The 23417-nt window shown below is 30.9% G+C and overlaps 1 protein-coding gene across 4 annotated transcripts in view; it reads left to right on the top strand.

Annotated features, from left to right (window-relative positions):
- LOC145297675 (uncharacterized) overlaps positions 1 to 23417 on the top strand; it is a 1369001-nt gene that overhangs the window by 944538 nt on the left and 401046 nt on the right. For all 4 annotated transcript variants that reach the window (XM_080143861.1, XM_080143862.1, XM_080143860.1 and 1 more), the window contains one exon: positions 12599 to 12650. In XM_080143861.1, coding sequence (XP_079999987.1) covers positions 12599 to 12650 — 52 coding nt within the window. The remainder of the gene's footprint in view (positions 1 to 12598; positions 12651 to 23417) is intronic.

Here is a 23417-nt window from a genome sequence, read left to right as displayed (position 1 = left end):
GTTTCCCAAATTCCAAGAACAAAAACTACATTCAGGTTAAAAAAAAGAAAAAGTAACCTCGATTAATAGTATTTTATTTACTAAAATACTAGTCGGGAAAAAAAGAGACAAACCTAAACCTTTAATTGCAGTCTCAAAAAAAAAACAAAAAAACTCGAACGTGACAAAAAAAAAGCGACGATTTACGCCGTTTCCCGTGGAATCCATCTCAAAAAAAAAAATAAAATAAATAACAAACTGTAAAAGTGAATTTTTGTAAAACGACAAACAGATTCGTATTACTAAATTACGAAGAACAGATTCGTATTACTAAATTACAAGGAAGTAACATACGAAAAAAAAAAGTTCACCAGTGGATTTCCTAAATTGCTGTAAATACCAACTAAAGACTTTTTGGTAAACCAAATTTTTCTCTTCGGTATTTAAAAAAAAAAAAATACCACGGTTAAACTAAAATCCAGGAAAGATTTTTTTTTTAAACTAAAGTTGTCACTGGATAAGTGATATAAGACAGTAAAACGTCACGCAAAAAAAAAAAAAAAATTTAAATGTAGTCCATACATTTTATTTTTTTCAATTGTGACTCGAGTTGAAAAAACTTTTTTTTTCTATGGAAAGAGTTGTACTTAAGTTCGGCTGTTATTTATTAGGAAATGCCTAAAACGGAAAAGTAAATCGTATTTTGTGGCAAAAGCCTCAGTTCTTATGTTGTGGTTGGATGAGCTTGACTCGCTAGCGAAGTGAGAAAATATTATTCGAGCAGCGATATTACTATTGGAAACAGGAACTATGAACAATTTTTTTGTAACACAAGACATTTTATATGGTACGGATATTGTGTTGCATATGAAATCTTACAATTTTTCTTCGTAACTGCATTACTGCTACTGAAGGATACAAAAAAAATGGAAGATTTATCTAGAATGTTAATGCAATTTTTGCAGACGCAACAAAAGACGCAATCCAAGCTAGATGCACGTAGAGAGAAATTATTGAAATGGCAAATGGAACAAGAAGAAAGGCAGAAGAAATTACAACTTGAACAAGAAGAAAGGCAGAAGAAATTACAATTTGAATATGAAGAAAGACAAAGTGAACGTTTTGTTAAAACATTGGAACTATTAAAGACTAATCGAGAAAATGTCGACAGTACTAATTTCTCGCATACAACTATATTTAATAGCATGGACACATTTAATTATGTGCCGGAGGAAGAAAAGACTTTTGAAGCATACTATACAAGATACAAGGATGTCTTTCAACTGGACTGCAAAAGTTGGCCAAATAGCCAGAAAATGAGTCTTTTATTCAGGAAGTTGGGTGTAAGAGAACACAGCAAGTTCGTAGATTATATACTACCTAAAAAAAAACTATGGAATTAGATTTCATGGAAGCTGTACAATTACTAAAAGAATTATTTAATCCGAATATATCTCTTTTTCATAAGAGATGGTTGTGTATGAATCTAAGGAAGATGGACAACCAAGATTATTTGACACACGCATCAGTTGTCAATAAAAACTGTGATAATTTTAAGCTAGCGGAACTAACAGTAGAATATTTCAAATGCCTAATCTTCGCACAAGGGTTAGTTTCCACGAAAAATGCAGAAATAAGCAGACGAGTGTTGTCTAAGCTGGAATCTGAGCAAGATTTAACACTTCAGAAATTAACAGAGGATTGTGAAAGGGCCTACACTAAAAATGGATTTAAAAAAAGATAGAAGAATCCGGAGTGGCATATGTAAGAAAGGTTAGAAAACCATACACACCAACCAAAAACTATACAAATAAAAGCAGTCAAAACGGAACGAGATATTCCAAATATAATAATTATAATTATAGTAAAGAATATAACAAGTCTCTTCCTAGATATAACTGTAAGAGATGCGCAGAAAGACATTGGGAACCGGATTGCCCTTATAAGAAGAAAAAATGCTACATTTGCAAGAAAGTCGGACCCAAAATCGATTGTTGCAGATAAAAAGATTTCACCAGAAAGAGAGTAGAGCAAACAAAATCAAATGAAAAATTAGACAAAAATCGGCGAAAATACATAAAAGCAGAAATATTTAAAACGCCAATAAAATTACAACTGGATTCAGGATCCGATATTCCTATAATAAACTTGAATACATGGAAAAAGTTGGGTAAACCAACCATGATGAAAACAAGTAAATCAGCTCGGACGGTAACTGGTGGTGAGATAAAATTTGAAGAAGTTATCCTTCTGATAAAATTGAAAGGGATTATGAAGAAATTAAAAATGTTCGTATTGAAAAATAGCGAAAACCTGTTTGGAATAGATTTAATTGAGAAATTTGGACTCTGGGATAAGCCAATTAATACATTCTGTAAAAAAATAGAATGTATTACTCCAACAACAGAAAATATAAAAGAGGACTTAAAAAAATTATTCCCTGATGTATTTATGACTAAATTAGGTCGTTGCAATAAATTTGAATTTAAAGAAAACACCAGCCCAATTTTTAGAAAAAAGCGAAACGTTCCGTTCGCTGGGTTGGAAAAGATTAATAAAAAATTTGACAGATTGGAACAGACAGGAATACTGTCAAAAATAGAACATAGCGACTGGGCAGCCCCCACCGTATATGTAAAGAAAAAGAATGATGAAATCAGAGTGTGTGCAGACTTTTCGACAGGTCTAAATTCCATATTACAAGATTACCATTACCCTCTACCAAGCCCAGAGGAAATATTCACAAAGTTGAATGGTGGTAATATCTTCTCCAAGATAGACTTGAGCGACACGTATTTACAAATACTGGTCGAGGAGAATTGCTCAAAATACTATGCATCAACACGCATAAGGGATTATACAAATACAACCGGTTGCCCTTTGGCATCAAAGTAGTGCCTGCCATTTTTCAACAAGCGATGAACACCATGCTAAGTGGTATTGAGTGCGCATGTGCATACCTGGACGACATTTTATCAGGAGCCAATCCCTAGAAGAACATAAGGAGCATTTAAAACAAGTATTCACTCGAATACAAGAATTCGGGTTTAAAGTAAAAGAAAATAAATGCGACTTTTGTATGAGCGAAATTAATTATCTTGGACATATAATAAATAAACATGGGCGACGTCCAGACCCAGAAAGATCTGCAACAATAAAAAACATGCCAGCACCTAATAACATAACAACCTTGCAGAGTTTCTTAGGACTCGCAAATTATTACCAATCTTTTATTGAAGGGATGCATAATTTGCGAGCTCCCTTAAATGAGCTGCTAAAAAAGGACACACCTTGGAACTGGACGCAAGAATGTCAAACCACTTTTGACAAAATAAAGAGCGCACTAACATCTGAATTATTTCTAACTTACTATGACACAAAATTAAATATAGTCGTCGCTAGTGACGCTAGTTCCTACGGCATAGGAGCATGCATTCAACATATCATGCCTAATGGATCTAGAAAGCCGATAGCTTACGCTTCGAGAACGCTGCTTCCAGCAGAAGGCGTATTCACAGATTGAAAAAGAAGCATTGAGTATAATCTTTGCAGTGACTAAATTCCACCGATATTTATATGGTAGACAATTAATACTTGAAACCGACCATAAACCATTAGTCACAATCTACGGATCAAAAAAAGGATTGCCTGTATACACTGCAAATAGATTGCTGCGCTGGGGTACGATCCTACTGAATTACGATTTCCAGCTACAACATCTAGCATCGAAAAAGATTTGCCATACGGATGGACTTTCAAGACTGATACCACAGAAACATAATTTGGAAGAATCAGTGATTGCAGCAATTCGAACAAATGTCGAAGTGAAAAATATGGTAGCAAACATCATTAAAGAGCTGCCAGTAACATTGTCAGACATTAAAAGAGAAGCCGATAAAGATGAATACATAAATGATATAAAAGAAAAAATTATAAATGACAAAAAGATTCAGGAAATTTTTTCCATATGTAACGATGTGTTATTATACAGTGAGAAAGTAGTAATACCTAAAACGTTGCAGAAGAGGATTTTGAGAGACTTCCACACAGGACATCCGGGGATAAATCAGATGAAGTCTCTAATGAGAAGCTACGTATACTGGCGTAACATGGACGTCGACATAGCTACAACAATAAATAGATGTGAAGGATGCCAGTTAGTGGCAAAATCCCCACCTATTGTACACAAACCTTAGCCGAAAACCGACCACCCATGGTCGAGAATCCACATGGACTTCGCTGGTCCAGTAGGAGAAAATTACTACTTAATTGTAGTAGATAGTTATACAAAATGGCCTGAGGTAATGCATTGCAGGAATCCAACAACGAACAACTCAATAGGATTCCTACACGACTTATTTGCACGATTTGGTGTACCAGACACACTGGTCACTGACAATGGAACTCAATTCACATCCACAGACTTTAAGAAATTCTGTGACATGTTCCAAGTAAAGCATATCACTACTCCGCCATATCATCCAAGATCGAACGGCCTCGCAGAGAGGTTCATGGACACGTTAAAACGAGCGTTGAAAAATCCATTGGGATACCAACGGAAAAAGCTTTGCAACAATTTTTGCAAATATATAGGATAACACCACACCCTAATACCCCGTCAAACATATCACCAGCTGATTTAATGTTTGCCAGAAAGGTGAAATCAGCGTTTGATAAACTATTGCCAAGACAGGCAATTGTCTGAAACACTACACACATGATAAGAAAGAAATATAACTCGGGAGATCGAGTATATTTCAAGTGCTACAGGAATAACACTTCTTACTGGGAATGTGGAGTAGTGGATAAACGCATTGGTGATTGTACATACATGATTAAAGGTCCACAAAATATACATAAAAGGCATCTGAACCAAATAGAAAAACGCCACTTTCAAGATGGTGATTATACAACAGCAGTCGAAGAGGAGGAAACCATGGACATCATATATGAATCCTTTAATTTGGAACCGCTTCAATATACATCTGAGCCCCGAAGATAAGGTAGAAAAAGAAAGTTTAATGAACCATTAATGTTAAATCCAAAGAGAAAAAGATATTGAAATCTGTGCGACTTCAAATCTTGGGAGGAGAGTGTTGTGGTGGCACACATTCATTTGCATATGTGGATAGTAATTACACATAAATAGGAAGACTCAGTTAGTCTGAGTGTGTGTTCACCAGAAGCCACCGAAGGCCGCCGAGAGCAGATATGTTTCTCCAGCAAAGACTCTCTTATTTGACACCATTATGTAAATATCCTGTAAATATACCTTTTCCTAATACACTTCTTATTTGATCTACCTTTGTTTGTTGAGTCGTTATTTGTATTGCTTTCTACGTTACTTGTTTCAACCTGCAAACTTAACATATATATATATATATATATATATATACTAGCTGTACCCTGCCACGCGTTGCTGTGGCTCAAATTGGCGCAATGGAAAAAGTTCCAAAATGAGAAAAAGCATGTTTCTTATTGGTTTAATTTTCCATTTTACATGGGTACACAGTTTTTGTTGTTCCATTTTCTTAGCTGATATAGAGATTTTCCGGTTTGGTGACTCTTGAATACATAACATAAATTGTCCATGTGAAAAAACAGTCAGTGTGTAACTGTAAGGCCCACAATTGTAAAGATTGTTCCCTGTGCTTTGTTGATGGTTATTGCAAATGACAATAAAATTGGAAAGTGCAATTTCCTAAAGTGTAATGATGTATCCGGTGGAATCATAGGAATGCATGGAATGAAGATATATTCATCTGTGAAAGGTCCTGTTAAGATTGTTGTTTCTATGATATTGTTTGTTATTTTTTTTTACTGCAAGCTATGTGCCATTGCAAAGCATGGATTGGTTTATATTTCACAACATGATAATTAGTACACCAAATTTCAGTTGCAATTCATGCGGTGGCATCCCTGGCAAATATAGCTGTTGGATAATTAACCACTTTATCTGCTTTCACAACAGTGTCGATGGATTTGTATTTGACTACCTCACTTGGAATTTTACATTGAATAATAGCGTTAAGTTCATGGGCATCTTTGTATTGACCTGCAAGAATAGCTCATCCACTCAGTTAAATGGAATTCTTATAATTTGAATATCTGCAAAAACCTTTTAAACTAACTATTCTTTTGATGAAATAAAATTACAGAAATTGCAGAAGTTAAAAGTCAAAGAATTTTGCCCTTAACTCTGATCAGCTGGCACTTTTTCGTACCCAATTTCCCACAAGTGATGCAAAAGTTTTTGTGCGGATCGAACAGTCTGCAATTGGACATGCATATTTTGAGTTAAGTTTAATGTCTTCACATGGAACAAAAAAGTAGAGTATTTGAGGCAAGCATTTATTTCATCTGCTGGTGTTGATTGAAGAATAACAGGTAACATTTGTCTGAAATCTCCTGCAAGCAATATTACTGCATTCCCAAATGGTCTAACATTGCCACGCAAATCTTGCAAGGATCGACCAAGAGCCTCAAGTGATTTTTTGCGTACCATTGTGCATTCATCCTAAACAATAAGTTTGCATTTCTGCAATATTTTTCCCCATATTGGATGTTTTGGAGATGTCGAACATGAGATTTTTGAAAAATGGAATGTTTTAAAGTAGAATAAATAATTCTTCTACTTGGTCGCAGGTATTCCTCATGCAGCAAGGGCTAAGGCTATATCATTTTGTTACCAAATGGCTGCCAAAATCAATTTAAGTAGAAAGGTTTTACCAGTTACTTCTGGTGCTGTTCAAGGTAGCAGTAATTTCCAAATAACTTCTATTCTCACAGTCAGTAAATTAGGTGACTAAAATAGGATTTATCCATGTTTTGACAATGCCTTATTCACTGTAATTAATTTAGGAGACTAAAATAGGATGAGAGATTAGAGATGGACAGATAGAGAGGAAGATATATAGATAGAAAAGAGAAAGTGAGAGGAAAATAGAGAAAGAGAAGGAGATAGAGAGATAAAGGGATTGATAGATAAACAGAGAGAGGGGGAGAGTTAGAAACAGAGAGGGATGAGACAGAGGAAAGGAGAGAGATAGAGGGAGTTATAGAGAGAAAAGGGCTCAAAGAGAGATGGAGAGGGTGATATAGAGAGAAAGATAGATTGAGAGAGGGAAAGGGAGAGACGGATAGAGAGAGATATTAAGACAGGAAGAGAGAGGGGGAGAGAAACAGAAGGTGAACTACACTTCACTGTTTGTTTCCTCGTTCAGTAGAGAAGAAATCTTTCGAGACTGAGGCAATTTTAATGTTTTGTTATTATTCAGAGTACCCCTTTTTTTGGGGGGGGGGCTAGATTTTCCTCACATTAGAAACCGACCGGGTTATCTGTACTATCACTTAACAAATTAATAATAGAAAAACATATTGTAAAATTTGAATTTAACATGAAAATACTATTTTAAAAAATAGCACGATAACATAAGTGCATAAGTGCCACTTTAGGTACTCCTTGGGCGTTGAGTTCCATGGCGACCAGCATAATTATTTAATGGTCGCTCCCTTAGCCCCCCCCCCCTAGTCAAGGCTAATGCATGCGCACGTAACATTTTTTTTATTTACTGACGTTGGCTTAGTAACTAAACGATTTATTGATAATTTCGTAACCCTTGAACGCATGCCGGAAGATTTAAATTGGTTCATAATTGTTGTAATGAAAAAAAAAAGTTTCTTTCAACACAAAACCAAAAACACATATTAATGATAAATGATTTATTATTCTATTCATTGAAATTTACTAATTTTTAAATAAAAAAGTAAAAAAAAAAGTTAATAAAAAAATAGTTGCTTATGTGCGCATAAAAAACTTGTTTTTTCTTTTTGTTTTTTTTTAGATTAGGTCCACCTTATAATCACCCCCCCCACCTCCTTATCTTAAGAACAGCTTCCGGAATAAACACCACTTTTGGAGGGGGGGGGCTATTTGCAAAATTTAACTGATATTTGTTGTCAGCATACCCACCCGAAAATACTATTTAAAAAAAAAAGGAGGGGTTCAGTGCCCGTGGCAGAGAAGTAGATTTATTTATCAATAAAAGTTGCGGAGAAGTAAATTTATTTATCAATAAAAGTCGTCATTTAAAAAAGAAAATTGTTGAGGTGGAGCTAAATGTAAATATTTACCCAAAAAATTATCCCGAAGTTTATTACAAAAACGTTTTGTTTTCGCACTATTCAACAATTTGTTCATCCGCGCATGTAAATTAAAAAATATTTGTAAAAGTGAGAAGTTATCAGTAAATGATTTAGTTTTTTTTTTTTTAATTAATTTATTTATTTATTTTTTTACATTAAGGTCCACCTCCACAAATGTTAAGAACGGCTTTCAGAATAAACACCTTCAACCTCTCCATGTTAACAACGGATTTTGGAATAAACACCATTGGGGGGGGGGATATTTAAAAAAAAAAGTCGATAAAAGTCGTCATTTAAAAAGAAATTTAAAATCAAATGTTTGTAAAAGTGAGAAATTATTAATAAATGCTTAGTAACATTTTTCGGTGCTAATGCAGAGAGTGATCCGCGCTATTTTTTAAATCATATTTCCACGTTTAATTAAAGTTTTATGATATGTTGTTTTTTATTCAATTGCAAGGTTAAAGTACAGAAGAGGTACAAAACACCCTCCCCTCCCTATGTTAAGAATGGCTTTTTAAATAATAACGTTATTATTTCAGCATGGATCACTCTCTGCATGAGTACCCATTTTTCTTTTAATATTCATAAAAAGTAAAACTTTTTTCAAAATACATAAATAAATAAATGTTTGTAAATGTGACAAATAATCATTTAGTTACGGCAACGTCAGTAAATAAAATATGTTACGTGCGTGGTGGGGTGGGGGACTAAGGGAGCGACTATTATCTTTTTCTGCTGGTCGCCATGGAACTCAACGCCCAAGGAGTACCAAAACGTAATTTTTTTTGTCAAATAAATAAATTTCAAGCAATTTTTGCAATAAATAATAGATAGCAACTTCGTTAATTTTACGACTCGCCCCAGCATTTAATAGGGTTTTTATAATACGTTGAGGCATGTCGTAAAAATGAAACAGTTTAGAAAAAGTTGAAACAAACTTTTTTATGTAAACAATGCCGTGAAAGAAACTAAACAATTAAAACGTAATGTTTCATTAACTAATATCTACTCGCACAGCCTCCAATGTAACTAGTCCTGAATCACCCCAATTATTTCATATTTTCCTTCTTACTACTGTCTATATACTAAACAAGATTTTTAATCAAATACAGATTCCTCTTTTTAAGTACTCTTCATCCTTTGATGGAATACAAGAATAGTGGTTTACAATTATAAACAAAAACACAAAGTCATGTTATATTTTTCACAATAAAAGTACTTATTGCAGCTTTCCACATGTCTTACATGCTATAGGTGATATTATAACAACAATTATATTCTCATACTACAATTTAAAAAAAAATTATTTTCTCCATTTTAACCAATTTAAAAACATTATAAAATAAAGGAATATTATCGGATCTTAATTACAGAAACATAACGAAATAAAACACAACTATGCAACTGATTTCATTTTAATTCATTTCGATTCAAAGCGAAATAAAAAAAACCGTAAAATATGGATTTTACGGGGTTTTTTTCTTTCCCTTTGACAAATCTATTTCAGAACTTCGACAAAACAAAAAAAAAACTATCAAATTTAGTGAATAAAACATCCTCTTTTTACATTTCGCTGTGTCGTCGTGTTGACATGTTTTCTTCCTTCCTTTTACATAAAAAATAAACACTCGTTTTTGAATCATATCTTATTGCTTTCGATGATGTATTTTCTTTCTCTTGTTCATCTTTTTACAGAATAATTCCCGTCTTTACATTGCATTTATTTTGTCATTTCCCCCCATTTTTTGTTTTTTAGGCATGCTCTTTCTTTTGTCTTTTTTTTTTTAATGACATCACATTCTAACTTTCTTTAAGGGAAAACTAGTTGCCAATTAAGCATCAACCATAAGTATTAACGAAATTTTGGGGTTGTCACCAAAATCCGTTTTTTAAGGTAACAAATTAAAGAGGAAGAAAGAGAAAAATTAAGCAAAGAGAAATGAGCAAAAGAAATACAGATCCGAAATGAATTTAAAATGATCCAAATTGATTTAAAGAAAATAGTTATGGGTTGCTTATATTTTCCTAAGCTCAGGTTTTAAAAACCTGTAACATGAAATAAAAAAACATGAAATACAAATACAAAAAACAAATCTTACTTGACAGAAAGGCTGAAATAAAAGCACATAAAAAATAGAAAATATTATTTTTTCAAGTCTCCAAATTCAGTTTTTCAACAAAAAGTTCTTTTCTCTCTTTTTTTCTGAAAAGATAAACATGCAGGTTGCAAAGTTCTTTCAACGTTCTTTTCTTTTCCTCTGTCTCTTTTTTTTAACAAACAAAACCTTCAAAGGGTTTAAAAGTAAAGCTCTCTGAAAAAGGAGGTTTCTTATTCTTTCTCTCCCTCTCTCCGAAAGGGTTGATATCTCTTTCTTTTCTTCCGAAATAATTTTCCTTTTCTCTGAAAAGTGTTGTCTTGCTATTTCTTCATTCGTTTGAAAGGAGGGCAAAGAAATAAATCACTGTTGTCTCCCGTTCACAACTTGTAATAATTAGTGACAGGCTCTGTCACTCTGACGTCGGTCTCCTTTCTCTGAAAGAGGTCAACGTCTTCAAGAAATGGTGTTTTTTGAAACACCAATTTCAACATCTCAAAAAAGGCCTTCCATCCTTAAGGACGGTTGAGATTTTTAATGTCCGCGAGAACTTAAATGAAAATGACAAAAAAAAAGGAGTGAGAGAGAGAGTGTGTGAGTGAGAGAGAGGGAAAGAGAGAGAGAGAGAGAGAGAGAGAGAGAGAGAGAGAGAGAGAGAGAGAGAGAGAGAAAGTGACAGTGAGGCACCCACATTAGCCAATTGAAAAAGGGCCCTTCAGGCTACAACGACTGTTAGTCGCGGTCAAGAAGAGGAGGGGTAGGGGTTAAGTGAATTTTACAAGTTGGCGAAAATGCTGACACCTCACCCTTCTCTTTTGCACTGAAAATGGCGAGGTCCTTACAAAAATAGAATTCCGACACTATGGGAACCCCACCTCAAAATAGTTTGGTAATTGTGCATAAAACCGAACCCTAACTTTCAAACATGCTGGCAGGGGGCGTCCGCGCCTGTCAATTGAGGTATGGAAGCACAAAATGGATACAATTTTCAAATATATTTTATGCTTATTATTTTCGCCACCGTATAATAAAAATATATAAAAATATGTAAACTATTTTTTATCAATAAAAGAGAAAATAAAGAATACGGTTTACACTAAAATTAAAAGAAAAAAGAAAATCAAAAATTAATTAAAAAGAAAAAGTTGTGTGGTGTTTTTGCGTAAAATGTAAATAAACATTTTATTGTTTCATTGTAAAAAACTAAAATTTATTTATTATTTACTTAAAAATTGTATTAAAAAAGATAGACTCATTAAAAAAAATATTTATCGTTCATTTTTATTAAAAAATATGGTATTTTTTTACGACCCGCCGCAGCGAAGCTGCACAGCATATTATAAACACCCTATTCATCCCATATTAAAAATGGCTTTCGGAATAAACATCCCCAACCTCCCCATGTTAAGAATGGATTCGAGGTTGGGGCGTGTTTATCCCGAAAACCGTTGTTAACATGGGGATGTTGGGGTGTTTATAATACGCTGAAGCACGTGGTAAAAATTTACCAAAAATATTTATCGTTCGTTTTCATTAAAAGTTATTTTAATTTTTGAAAATCATTTATTGTTTTTAAATTATTTGTTTATTTAATTATTTATTTTCTCCATTTTAGACGTTATAAAATTAAGGAATATTATTTGATCTAATCTACAAAAATTATTTTCTCTTTAATTAAATGCCATTGTGCACCGAAATCACTTTTTCCATTGCTTCCAACGTAGTAGTTGTACTGAGATTAAAACTGCTTTCAGAAGTACCAGCAACCACTGTAAAAGAGTAATGAAGAACGCGAGAGGGTTGTATCCTCAGTCCGTTAAGTCCAAAGTAGCTGAGCAGCGGCTTCGTTCTCACCAGTTTTGGCAAATAGCAAACAGGGTGCTCTATCGCAACCATCATCAATGGACCTGAGGTAATCTCATCAGCCAAGCGAAACTCTTTGCCAAGAACTTTATAGCTAATTCTATCCAATGCAACCGAAGCCGTCAACCCCTATATTTCCTCCTGTATCAGAAAACACGCTATGCGACATACAACTATCTGTGCGTGATGTTGCCAAGCTAATCAAAAACCTTGATTCCAGTAAAGCAACTGGCCTTGACTCAAAAAACTTCAACCAGAACTAGCTCCCATACTTACAAAGCTGTTTAAGCATTATCTTAAGAATTGCTTCTCAAAACTCTGGAAAATCTCATCAGTATACCCTGTATTTAAGAATGCAGATCATCCTCTCAGTACAGACCAATAAGTCGTCTATGCATCATGAGTGGGGCTGTGACAACAGCATATTCTTATGGTGAGGCTTTTAATATATCAAGAATATGATTTAATCTTTTTTTTTTTATTATTTTTATTTAGTATTTTTTTTTTTTTAGTATGTAAATGGCCATGAAACCCAAGATGAAGCAGCAGATGCCAGCAAGGATGGTGAGTTAATTCATACATTTCTTCACTCTCATACTCATCACAATGGATCATTGCATCATGGCTGATGCATCTTGCCTGTGTGCCTGTTTTCCCTGAGTGAAATTTACTAACAGTGCTTGATTTAAGCGTAACAATTCGCAAGAAAAAGAATTAAAAAAATACATTTTTTCAAATATTTTAATCAAAGCATGCTTATATCTTTGCTCAGTGTTTCTCGAAAGTTCATAGAATTTTTGGTAATAAAAAACGATTGCATATTTTTATGATTGCTGTATTATAATATATAATGATTACAGATGAATATGTCCATTGTACGATGCAAATCAAATATTCATTGGTAATATGAACGAATTAATATTGGATCCACAGTCTACTATCATTATTTATGTTTGTTTCGAAATTAATTAAAACAAAAGAAAATAAGAACTTAAATGAAAATTGATTGTTTAAGACTCTTTACTCATCAGTTGAGAAACACTGACGGTTTTATCAGATTGAAATCTAGCACTGTTGGACAATATGTAGTTAGTCTCCTTACCATTCAGAATATCAATGGTGCAGCATGGGTGGCACCACGGTGTCTTTAAACCAAGTACAAAATCGCAAAAGGAATTTTATAATAGAAATTATCGTTGAGCCTTCTTGTCTGTGTATTATTAGTATTCCCACAGTTTCCTTGCCATACAGAAGTCAAAAATTTTAATGCTAATATCAAAAACCATAAATCTTTATAGTGTTCAAAACAGATTAGCATAAATGCGTCACACCAAAAGTTTTATGGGGGTATACCACTGTTACTACTTATACTGCTACTACTATTAATAATAATTCAACTAATCGTAGATCATTCAAAATCTTAGGAAGAATATCACTAAATGTAGAATGAAGGAAATATCATTAAATGATAAAAAATTAGAATATTACTACTTAAAATAATAATAATAATAATAATAATAATAATAATAATAATATATAATCACTATATCTATAAAGTTGATTTCTTTCTCGCTCTGACATTGACATTAAAAGCCTACGTTTTCTATTTAAAAATTATTAAAACAAACTTTTTAATATGCTCAGTCATGGATATGTGAGTGACTACACGATGGATTAACATGATGGATGGATTGCATATTCATTTGAAAAATGAACGTCCATTAAGTGGTTATTAATTTTTTATGGTTTCTTATTATATGATTGCTTTTATTTCACTATTACATTGAATTCTATTTATGCATAGTTTCTACATTCTGCATAATTGGATAAAATTTAAGATGAAAACTTTCTAGCACACTTTTACAATTCAGGCATAGATTTACCATTTAAGCATAGATTTACCATTCAAGCATAGATTTACAGTTCAAGCATAGATTCACATTTCAGTCATAGTTTTACCATTCAAACATAGACTTACCTTTCAGACCTAGATTTACAATTCAAACATAAATTTACCATTCAGGTATAGATTTACCATTCAAACATAGTTTTACAATTCAGGCATTGATTTATTATTCAAGCATAGATTAACCATTCAAGCATAGATATAAGATTCAAGCATAGATTAACAATACAACATAGATTTAGCATTACCAGTCAAACATAGATTTACAATTCAGGTATAAATTTACCATTCAAGCATAGATTTACCATTAAAACAAAGATTTACCATTCAAACATAGATTTGTAATTCAAGCAAAGATTTTACATTCAAACATAGATTTACCATTCAAGCAAAGATTTACCATTCAAACATAGTTTTACAATTCAGGCATTGATTTATTATTCAAGCATAGATTAACCATTCAAGCATAGATATAAGATTCAAGCATAGATTAACAATACAACATAGATTTAGCATTACCAGTCAAACATAGATTTACAATTCAGGTATAAATTTACCATTCAAGCATAGATTTACCATTAAAACAAAGATTTACCATTCAAACATAGATTTGTAATTCAAGCAAAGATTTTACATTCAAACATAGATTTACCATTCAAGCAAAGATTTACCATTCAAACATAGTTTTACAATTCAGGCATTGATTTATTATTCAAGCATAGATTAACCATTCAAGCATAGATATAAGATTCAAGCATAGATTAACAATACAACATAGATTTAGCATTACCAGTCAAACATAGATTTACAATTCAGGTATAAATTTACCATTCAAGCATAGATTTACCATTAAAACATAGATTTGTAATTCAAGCAAAGATTTTACATTCAAACATAGATTTACCATTCAAACAAAGATTTACCATTCAAACAAAGATTTACCATTCAAACATAGATTTACAATTCAGGCATGGATTTTCCATGCTAGAATAGTTTTACACCTCAGCCATAGATTTGCCATTCAAACATAGATTTGCTATTAAAGCATAAAATTTTACTTTGAATATATATTTAAAATACAAGCAAATACGTTCAAACATAGATTTGCCATTCAAACAGAGATTTACCGTTTATGCATGGATCTTTTAATTCAAACATAGATTTAACATTCAAAAAGAGATGTACAATTCCAACAGAGATTTACGATTCCAGCATTAATTTACTATTCCAACATGGATTTACAATTCAAACATTGATTTAAAATTCAAGCAAAGATTTACCATTCAAGCATAGACTTACAATTCAAGCATAGATTTTCCGTTCAAATTCGTTCGATTTACAGTACAGGTGTATATGTATCATTCAAACATAGATTTACAGTCCAATCATAGATTTACAATTTAAGCATAGATTTTCCATTCAACCATAGATTTACCATTCAAACATAGATTTACAATTTAGGCATAGATTAACCATTCGGGCACAGATCTACAATATAGGCATATATTTACGATTTAAACATAGATTTTTCATTCGAACATAGATTTACCATTCGAGCATAGATATTTTCCATTCGAGCATAGATTTATCATTCAAGCATAGATTTTCCATTCAAACATAGATTTACCATTCAAACATATATTTACAATTCAAACACAGATTTACCATTCAAGCATAGATTTACAATTCAGGCATAGATTTACCATTAAAACATAGATTTACCATTCAACTCATCCAGGCTGTTCTATTAAAATAATGCTCTGCTGAAGTAGCTCCAATCCTCTCCAAACTTTACAACAAATGCCTTAATGAATCTTGCATTCCTGCCTGCTGGAAAACTGCTTCTGTGGTACCAGTTTTCAAGAATTCTGGCGAAAGAACTGACCCAGTAAATTACCGCCTCATTAGGCTCCTCCCAATTTTGCCAAAATATTTGAGTCCATAATTAACCAAGCTCTAGTCCATCACCTTACAGATGCTAAACTTCTGACTGACCAACAATATGGATTTAGGCAAGCCCATTCCACGGCAGACATTCTAACTGTAATCTCCGAACATATATACCATTCACTTGACAAAGCAGAGGAGGGTAGATCTCGGTAGCTCTAGATATATCTAAGGCTTTTGACAAGGTATGGCATGAAGGTTTTCTTAGTAAAATCAGATCATACGGTATCACTGGAAGAATATTTAACATAATTAAATCCTTCTTAGATAAGAGAAAAATCCAGTTTGTCCTCGATGGTCGTACATCTAAACAATATGATATAAATGCGAGAGTGCCTCAGGGGTCTATCCTTGGACCTCTATTATTGCTAATATTCATAAATGATCTCCCTGACAAAATTGTCTGTGAGATGGATATATATGCTGATGACCCCACGCTCTATAACAGACACGACAGGAAAACAAATGAACACATATCTAAAGGAATAGCAGAAACACTAGAGGATGACCTCCAATCTGTAGTGGAATTGGGACAAAAATGGATTGTCACATTCAATGCTGCCAAGACTAAACTTGTTTCCTTCAATAACTACAAAAAACCTTCTCTACCAACAATAGCAATGGCCAAAGACTCTTTATCTGAAAGCACATCTTTTAAACTCCTCGGCTTAACGTTCATGGGAAACATGAGTTGGAACAATCACATTGAGAGCATTGCCAGGATCACTACGAAGAAGGTAGGTTCTCTCTACCATGATAGAAAGCTACTAATGCCCAAAAGTATCCTATATCTCTATAAGGCCACCATTCGCCCATGTATGGAGTATTGTTGTCATATTTGGGCTGGTGCATCTGCTACTAGTCTCTCACTCCTAGACAAGGTTCAAAAGCGAGTCGCTAACCTAATAGGTCCTGAACTGTCATCTAAGCTTCAGCCTCTGTCCCATCGACGTAATGTAGCATTCCTTTGCCTGTTCTACAAGTACTTTAACGGTAAATGTTCTGACGAACTGCAAACACTTGTACCCCCTCTGCGTAAATACCCCTAACAAACCCGATAAGCAGTAAATCCTACCCCTTCATAGTAGAGATCCCTAGATGTAAGAGAGTCTTCTATGCAAGTAGTTTCTTCCCAGAACCGCTAGACTTTGGAATTCCCTTCCAGCTTCCTGCTTCCCCCACTGTACTGAAATGCAGAAGTTCAAGTGCAACGTGAACCAACATCTTGCTGCCCAACTTCTCACCTAGTACCCCTGTAGCCTCTGTCCCAAATAGTAGCCCCCTAGATCAAAGTGGAAATGTACCTTGTTTAGGGTGAAATTGTAATAAAAAAAAACCCAAAAATGTAGATTTAAAATTAAGGCATATATTTTCTATTCAAGCATAGATTTTACAATTCATGCATACATTTACCATACATGTACTATTCAAATATAGATTTTCCATACATGTACTATTCAAATATAGATTTACCATACATGTACTATTCAAATATAGATTTACCATACATGCACTATTCAAATATAGATTTACCATACATGCACTATTCAAATATAGATTTACCATACATGCACTATTCAAATATAGATTTACCATACATGTACTATTCAAATATAGATTTACCATACATGCACTATTCAAATATAGATTTACCATACATGCACTATTCAAATATAGATTTACCATACATGTACTATTCAAATATAGATTTACCATACATGTACTATTCAAATATAGATTTACCATACATGTACTATTCAAATATAGATTTACCATACATGTACTATTCAAATATAGATTTACCATACATGTACTATTCAAATATAGATTTACCATACATGTACTATTCAAATATAGATTTACCATACATGTCCTATTCAAATATAGATTTACCATACATGCACTATTCAAATATAGATTTACCATACATGTACTATTCAAATATAGATTTACCATACATGCACTATTCAAATATAGATTTACCATACATGTACTATTCAAATATAGATTTACCATACATGCACTATTCAAATATAGATTTACCATACAAGTACTATTCAAATATAGATTTACCATACATGTACTATTCAAATATAGATTTACCATACATGTACTATTCAAATATAGATTTACCATAAATGTACTATTCAAATATAGATTTACCATAAATGTACTATTCAAATATAGATTTACCATAAATGTACTATTCAAATATAGATTTACCATAAATGTACTATTCAAATATAGATTTACCATAAATGTACTATTCAAATATAGATTTACCATAAATGTACTATTCAAATATAGATTTACCATACATGTACTATTCAAATATAGATTTACCATAAATGTACTATTCAAATATAGATTTACCATAAATGTACTATTCAAATATAGATTTACCATAAATGTACTATTCAAATATAGATTTACCATAAATGTACTATTCAAATATAGATTTACCATAAATGTACTATTCAAATATAGATTTACCATACATGTACTATTCAAATATAGATTTACCATACAAGTACTATTCAAATATAGATTTACCATACATGTACTATTCAAATATAGATTTACCATAAATGTACTATTCAAATATAGATTTACCATACATGTACTATTCAAATATAGATTTACCATACATGTACTATTCAAATATAGATTTACCATACAAGTACTATTCAAATATAGATTTACCATACATGTCCTATTCAAATATAGATTTACCATACATGTACTATTCAAATATAGATTTACCATAAATGTACTATTCAAATATAGATTTACCATACATGTACTATTCAAATATAGATTTACCATACAAGTACTATTCAAATATAGATTTACCATACATGTACTATTCAAATATAGATTTACCATACATGTCCTATTCAAATATAGATTTACCATACATGTACTATTCAAATATAGATTTACCATACAAGTACTATTCAAATATAGATTTACCATACATGTACTATTCAAATATAGATTTACCATACATGTACTATTCAAATATAGATTTACCATACATGTACTATTCAAATATAGATTTACCATACATGCACTATTCAAATATAGATTTACCATACATGTACTATTCAAATATAGATTTACCATACATGCACTATTCAAATATAGATTTACCATACATGTACTATTCAAATATAGATTTACCATACATGCACTATTCAAATATAGATTTACCATACAAGTACTATTCAAATATAGATTTACCATACATGTACTATTCAAATATAGATTTACCATACATGTACTATTCAAATATAGATTTACCATAAATGTACTATTCAAATATAGATTTACCATAAATGTACTATTCAAATATAGATTTACCATACATGTACTATTCAAATATAGATTTACCATAAATGTACTATTCAAATATAGATTTACCATAAATGTACTATTCAAATATAGATTTACCATAAATGTACTATTCAAATATAGATTTACCATACATGTACTATTCAAATATAGATTTACCATAAATGTACTATTCAAATATAGATTTACCATACATGTACTATTCAAATATAGATTTACCATAAATGTACTATTCAAATATAGATTTACCATAAATGTACTATTCAAATATAGATTTACCATACATGTACTATTCAAATATAGATTTACCATACATGTACTATTCAAATATAGATTTACCATACAAGTACTATTCAAATATAGATTTACCATACATGTACTATTCAAATATAGATTTACCATACATGTACTATTCAAATATAGATTTACCATAAATGTACTATTCAAATATAGATTTACCATACATGTACTATTCAAATATAGATTTACAATACAAGTACTATTCAAATATAGATTTACCATACATGTACTATTCAAATATAGATTTACCATACATGTCCTATTCAAATATAGATTTACCATACATGTACTATTCAAATATAGATTTACCATACAAGTACTATTCAAATATAGATTTACCATACATGTACTATTCAAATATAGATTTACCATACATGTACTATTCAAATATAGATTTACCATACATGTACTATTCAAATATAGATTTACCATACATGCACTATTCAAATATAGATTTACCATACATGTACTATTCAAATATAGATTTACCATACATGCACTATTCAAATATAGATTTACCATACATGTACTATTCAAATATAGATTTACCATACATGTACTATTCAAATATAGATTTACCATACATGTACTATTCAAATATAGATTTACCATACATGTCCTATTCAAATATAGATTTACCATACATGCACTATTCAAATATAGATTTACCATACATGTCCTATTCAAATATAGATTTACCATACATGCACTATTCAAATATAGATTTACCATACAAGTACTATTCAAATATAGATTTACCATACATGCACTATTCAAATATAGATTTACCATACATGTACTATTCAAATATAGATTTACCATACATGTACTATTCAAATATAGATTTACCATACATGTACTATTCAAATATAGATTTACCATACATGTACTATTCAAATATAGATTTACCATACATGCACTATTCAAATATAGATTAACCATACAAGTACTATTCAAATATAGATTTACCATACATGTACTATTCAAATATAGATTTACCATACATGTACTATTCAAATATAGATTTACCATACATGTACTATTCAAATATAGATTTACCATACATGTACTATTCAAATATAGATTTACCATACATTTACTATTCAAATATAGATTTACCATACATGCACTATTCAAATATAGATTTACCATACATGTACTATTCAAATATAGATTTACCATACATGTACTATTCAAATATAGATTTACCATACATGCACTATTCAAATATAGATTTACCATACATGTACTATTCAAATATAGATTTACCATACATGCACTATTCAAATATAGATTTACCATACATGCACTATTCAAATATAGATTTACCATACATGCACTTTTCAAATATAGATTTACCATACATGTACTATTCAAATATGGATTTACCATACATGTACTATTCAAATATAGATTTACCATACATGTACTATTCAAATATAGATTTACCATACATGTACTATTCAAATATAGATTTACCATACATGCACTATTCAAATATAGATTTACCATACATGTACTATTCAAATATAGATTTACCATACATGTACTATTCAAATATAGATTTACCATACAAGTACTATTCAAATATAGATTTACCATACATGCACTATTCAAATATAGATTTACCATACATGTACTATTCAAATATAGATTTACCATACATGTACTATTCAAATATAGATTTACCATACATGTACTATTCAAATATAGATTTACCATACATGTACTATTCAAATATAGATTTACCATACATGTACTATTCAAATATAGATTTACCATACATGTACTATTCAAATATAGATTTACCATACATGTACTATTCAAATATAGATTTACCATACATGTACTATTCAAATATAGATTTACCATACATGTACTATTCAAATATAGATTTACCATACATGTACTATTCAAATATAGATTTACCATACATGCACTATTCAAATATAGATTTACCATACATGTACTATTCAAATATAGATTTACCATACATGTACTATTCAAATATAGATTTACCATACATGTACTATTCAAATATAGATTTACCATACATGTACTATTCAAATATAGATTTACCATACATGTACTATTCAAATATAGATTTACCATACATGTACTATTCAAATATAGATTTACCATACATGCACTATTCAAATATAGATTTACCATACATGTACTATTCAAATATAGATTTACCATACATGTACTATTAAAATATAGATTTACCATACATGTACTATTCAAATATAGATTTACCATACATGCACTATTCAAATATAGATTTACCATACATGTACTATTCAAATATAGATTATCCATACATGTACTATTCAAATATAGATTTACCATACATGCACTATTCAAATATAGATTTACCATACATGTACTATTCAAATATAGATTTACCATACATGTACTATTCAAATATAGATTTACCATACATGTACTATTCAAATATAGATTTACCATACATGCACTATTCAAATATAGATTTACCATACATGTACTATTCAAATATAGATTTACCATACATGTACTATTCAAATATAGATTTACCATACATGTACTATTCAAATATAGATTTACCATACATGTACTATTCAAATATAGATTTACCATACATGTACTATTCAAATATAGATTTACCATACATGCACTATTCAAATATAGATTTACCATACATGTACTATTCAAATATAGATTTACCATACATGTACTATTCAAATATAGATTTACCATACATGTACTATTCAAATATAGATTTACCATACATGTACTATTCAAATATAGATTTACCATACATGCACTATTCAAATATAGATTTACCATACATGTACTATTCAAATATAGATTTACCATACATGTACTATTCAAATATAGATTTACCATACATGCACTATTCAAATATAGATTTACCATACATGTACTATTCAAATATAGATTTACCATACATGTACTATTCAAATATAGATTTACCATACATGTACTATTCAAATATAGATTTACCATACATGTACTATTCAAATATAGATTTACCATACATGCACTATTCAAATATAGATTTACCATACATGTACTATTCAAATATAGATTTACCATACATGTACTATTCAAATATAGATTTACCATACATGTACTATTCAAATATAGATTTACCATACATGCACTATTCAAATATAGATTTACCATACATGTACTATTCAAATATAGATTTACCATACATGTACTATTCAAATATAGATTTACCATACATGTACTATTCAAATATAGATTTACCATACATGTACTATTCAAATATAGATTTACACTACATGTACTATTCAAATATAGATTTACCATACATGTACTATTCAAATATAGATTTACCATATATGCACTATTCAAATATAGATTTACCATACATGTACTATTCAAATATAGATTTACCATACAAGTACTATTCAAATATAGATTTACCATACATGCACTATTCAAATATTGATTTACCATACATGTACTATTCAAATATAGATTTACCATACATGTACTATTCAAATTTAGATTTACCATACATGCACTATTCAAATATAGATTTACCATACATGTACTATTCAAATATAGATTTACCATACATGTACTATTCAAATATAGATTTACCATACATGCACTATTCAAATATAGATTTACCATACATGTACTATTCAAATATGGATTTACCATACATGTACTATTCAAATATAGATTTACCATACAAGTACTATTCAAATATAGATTTACCATACATGCACTATTCAAATATAGATTTACCATACATGTACTATTCAAATATAGATTTACCATAC

The sequence above is a fragment of the Euprymna scolopes genome, chromosome 18 (genome assembly GCF_053919585.1).
Source record: "Euprymna scolopes isolate OS-2025 chromosome 18, ASM5391958v1, whole genome shotgun sequence".
Taxonomy (NCBI): Eukaryota; Metazoa; Mollusca; class Cephalopoda; order Sepiida; family Sepiolidae; genus Euprymna; species Euprymna scolopes.
Note: the sequence above shows the minus strand (reverse complement) of the source record. Positions and strands in the feature narration are given on the sequence as shown.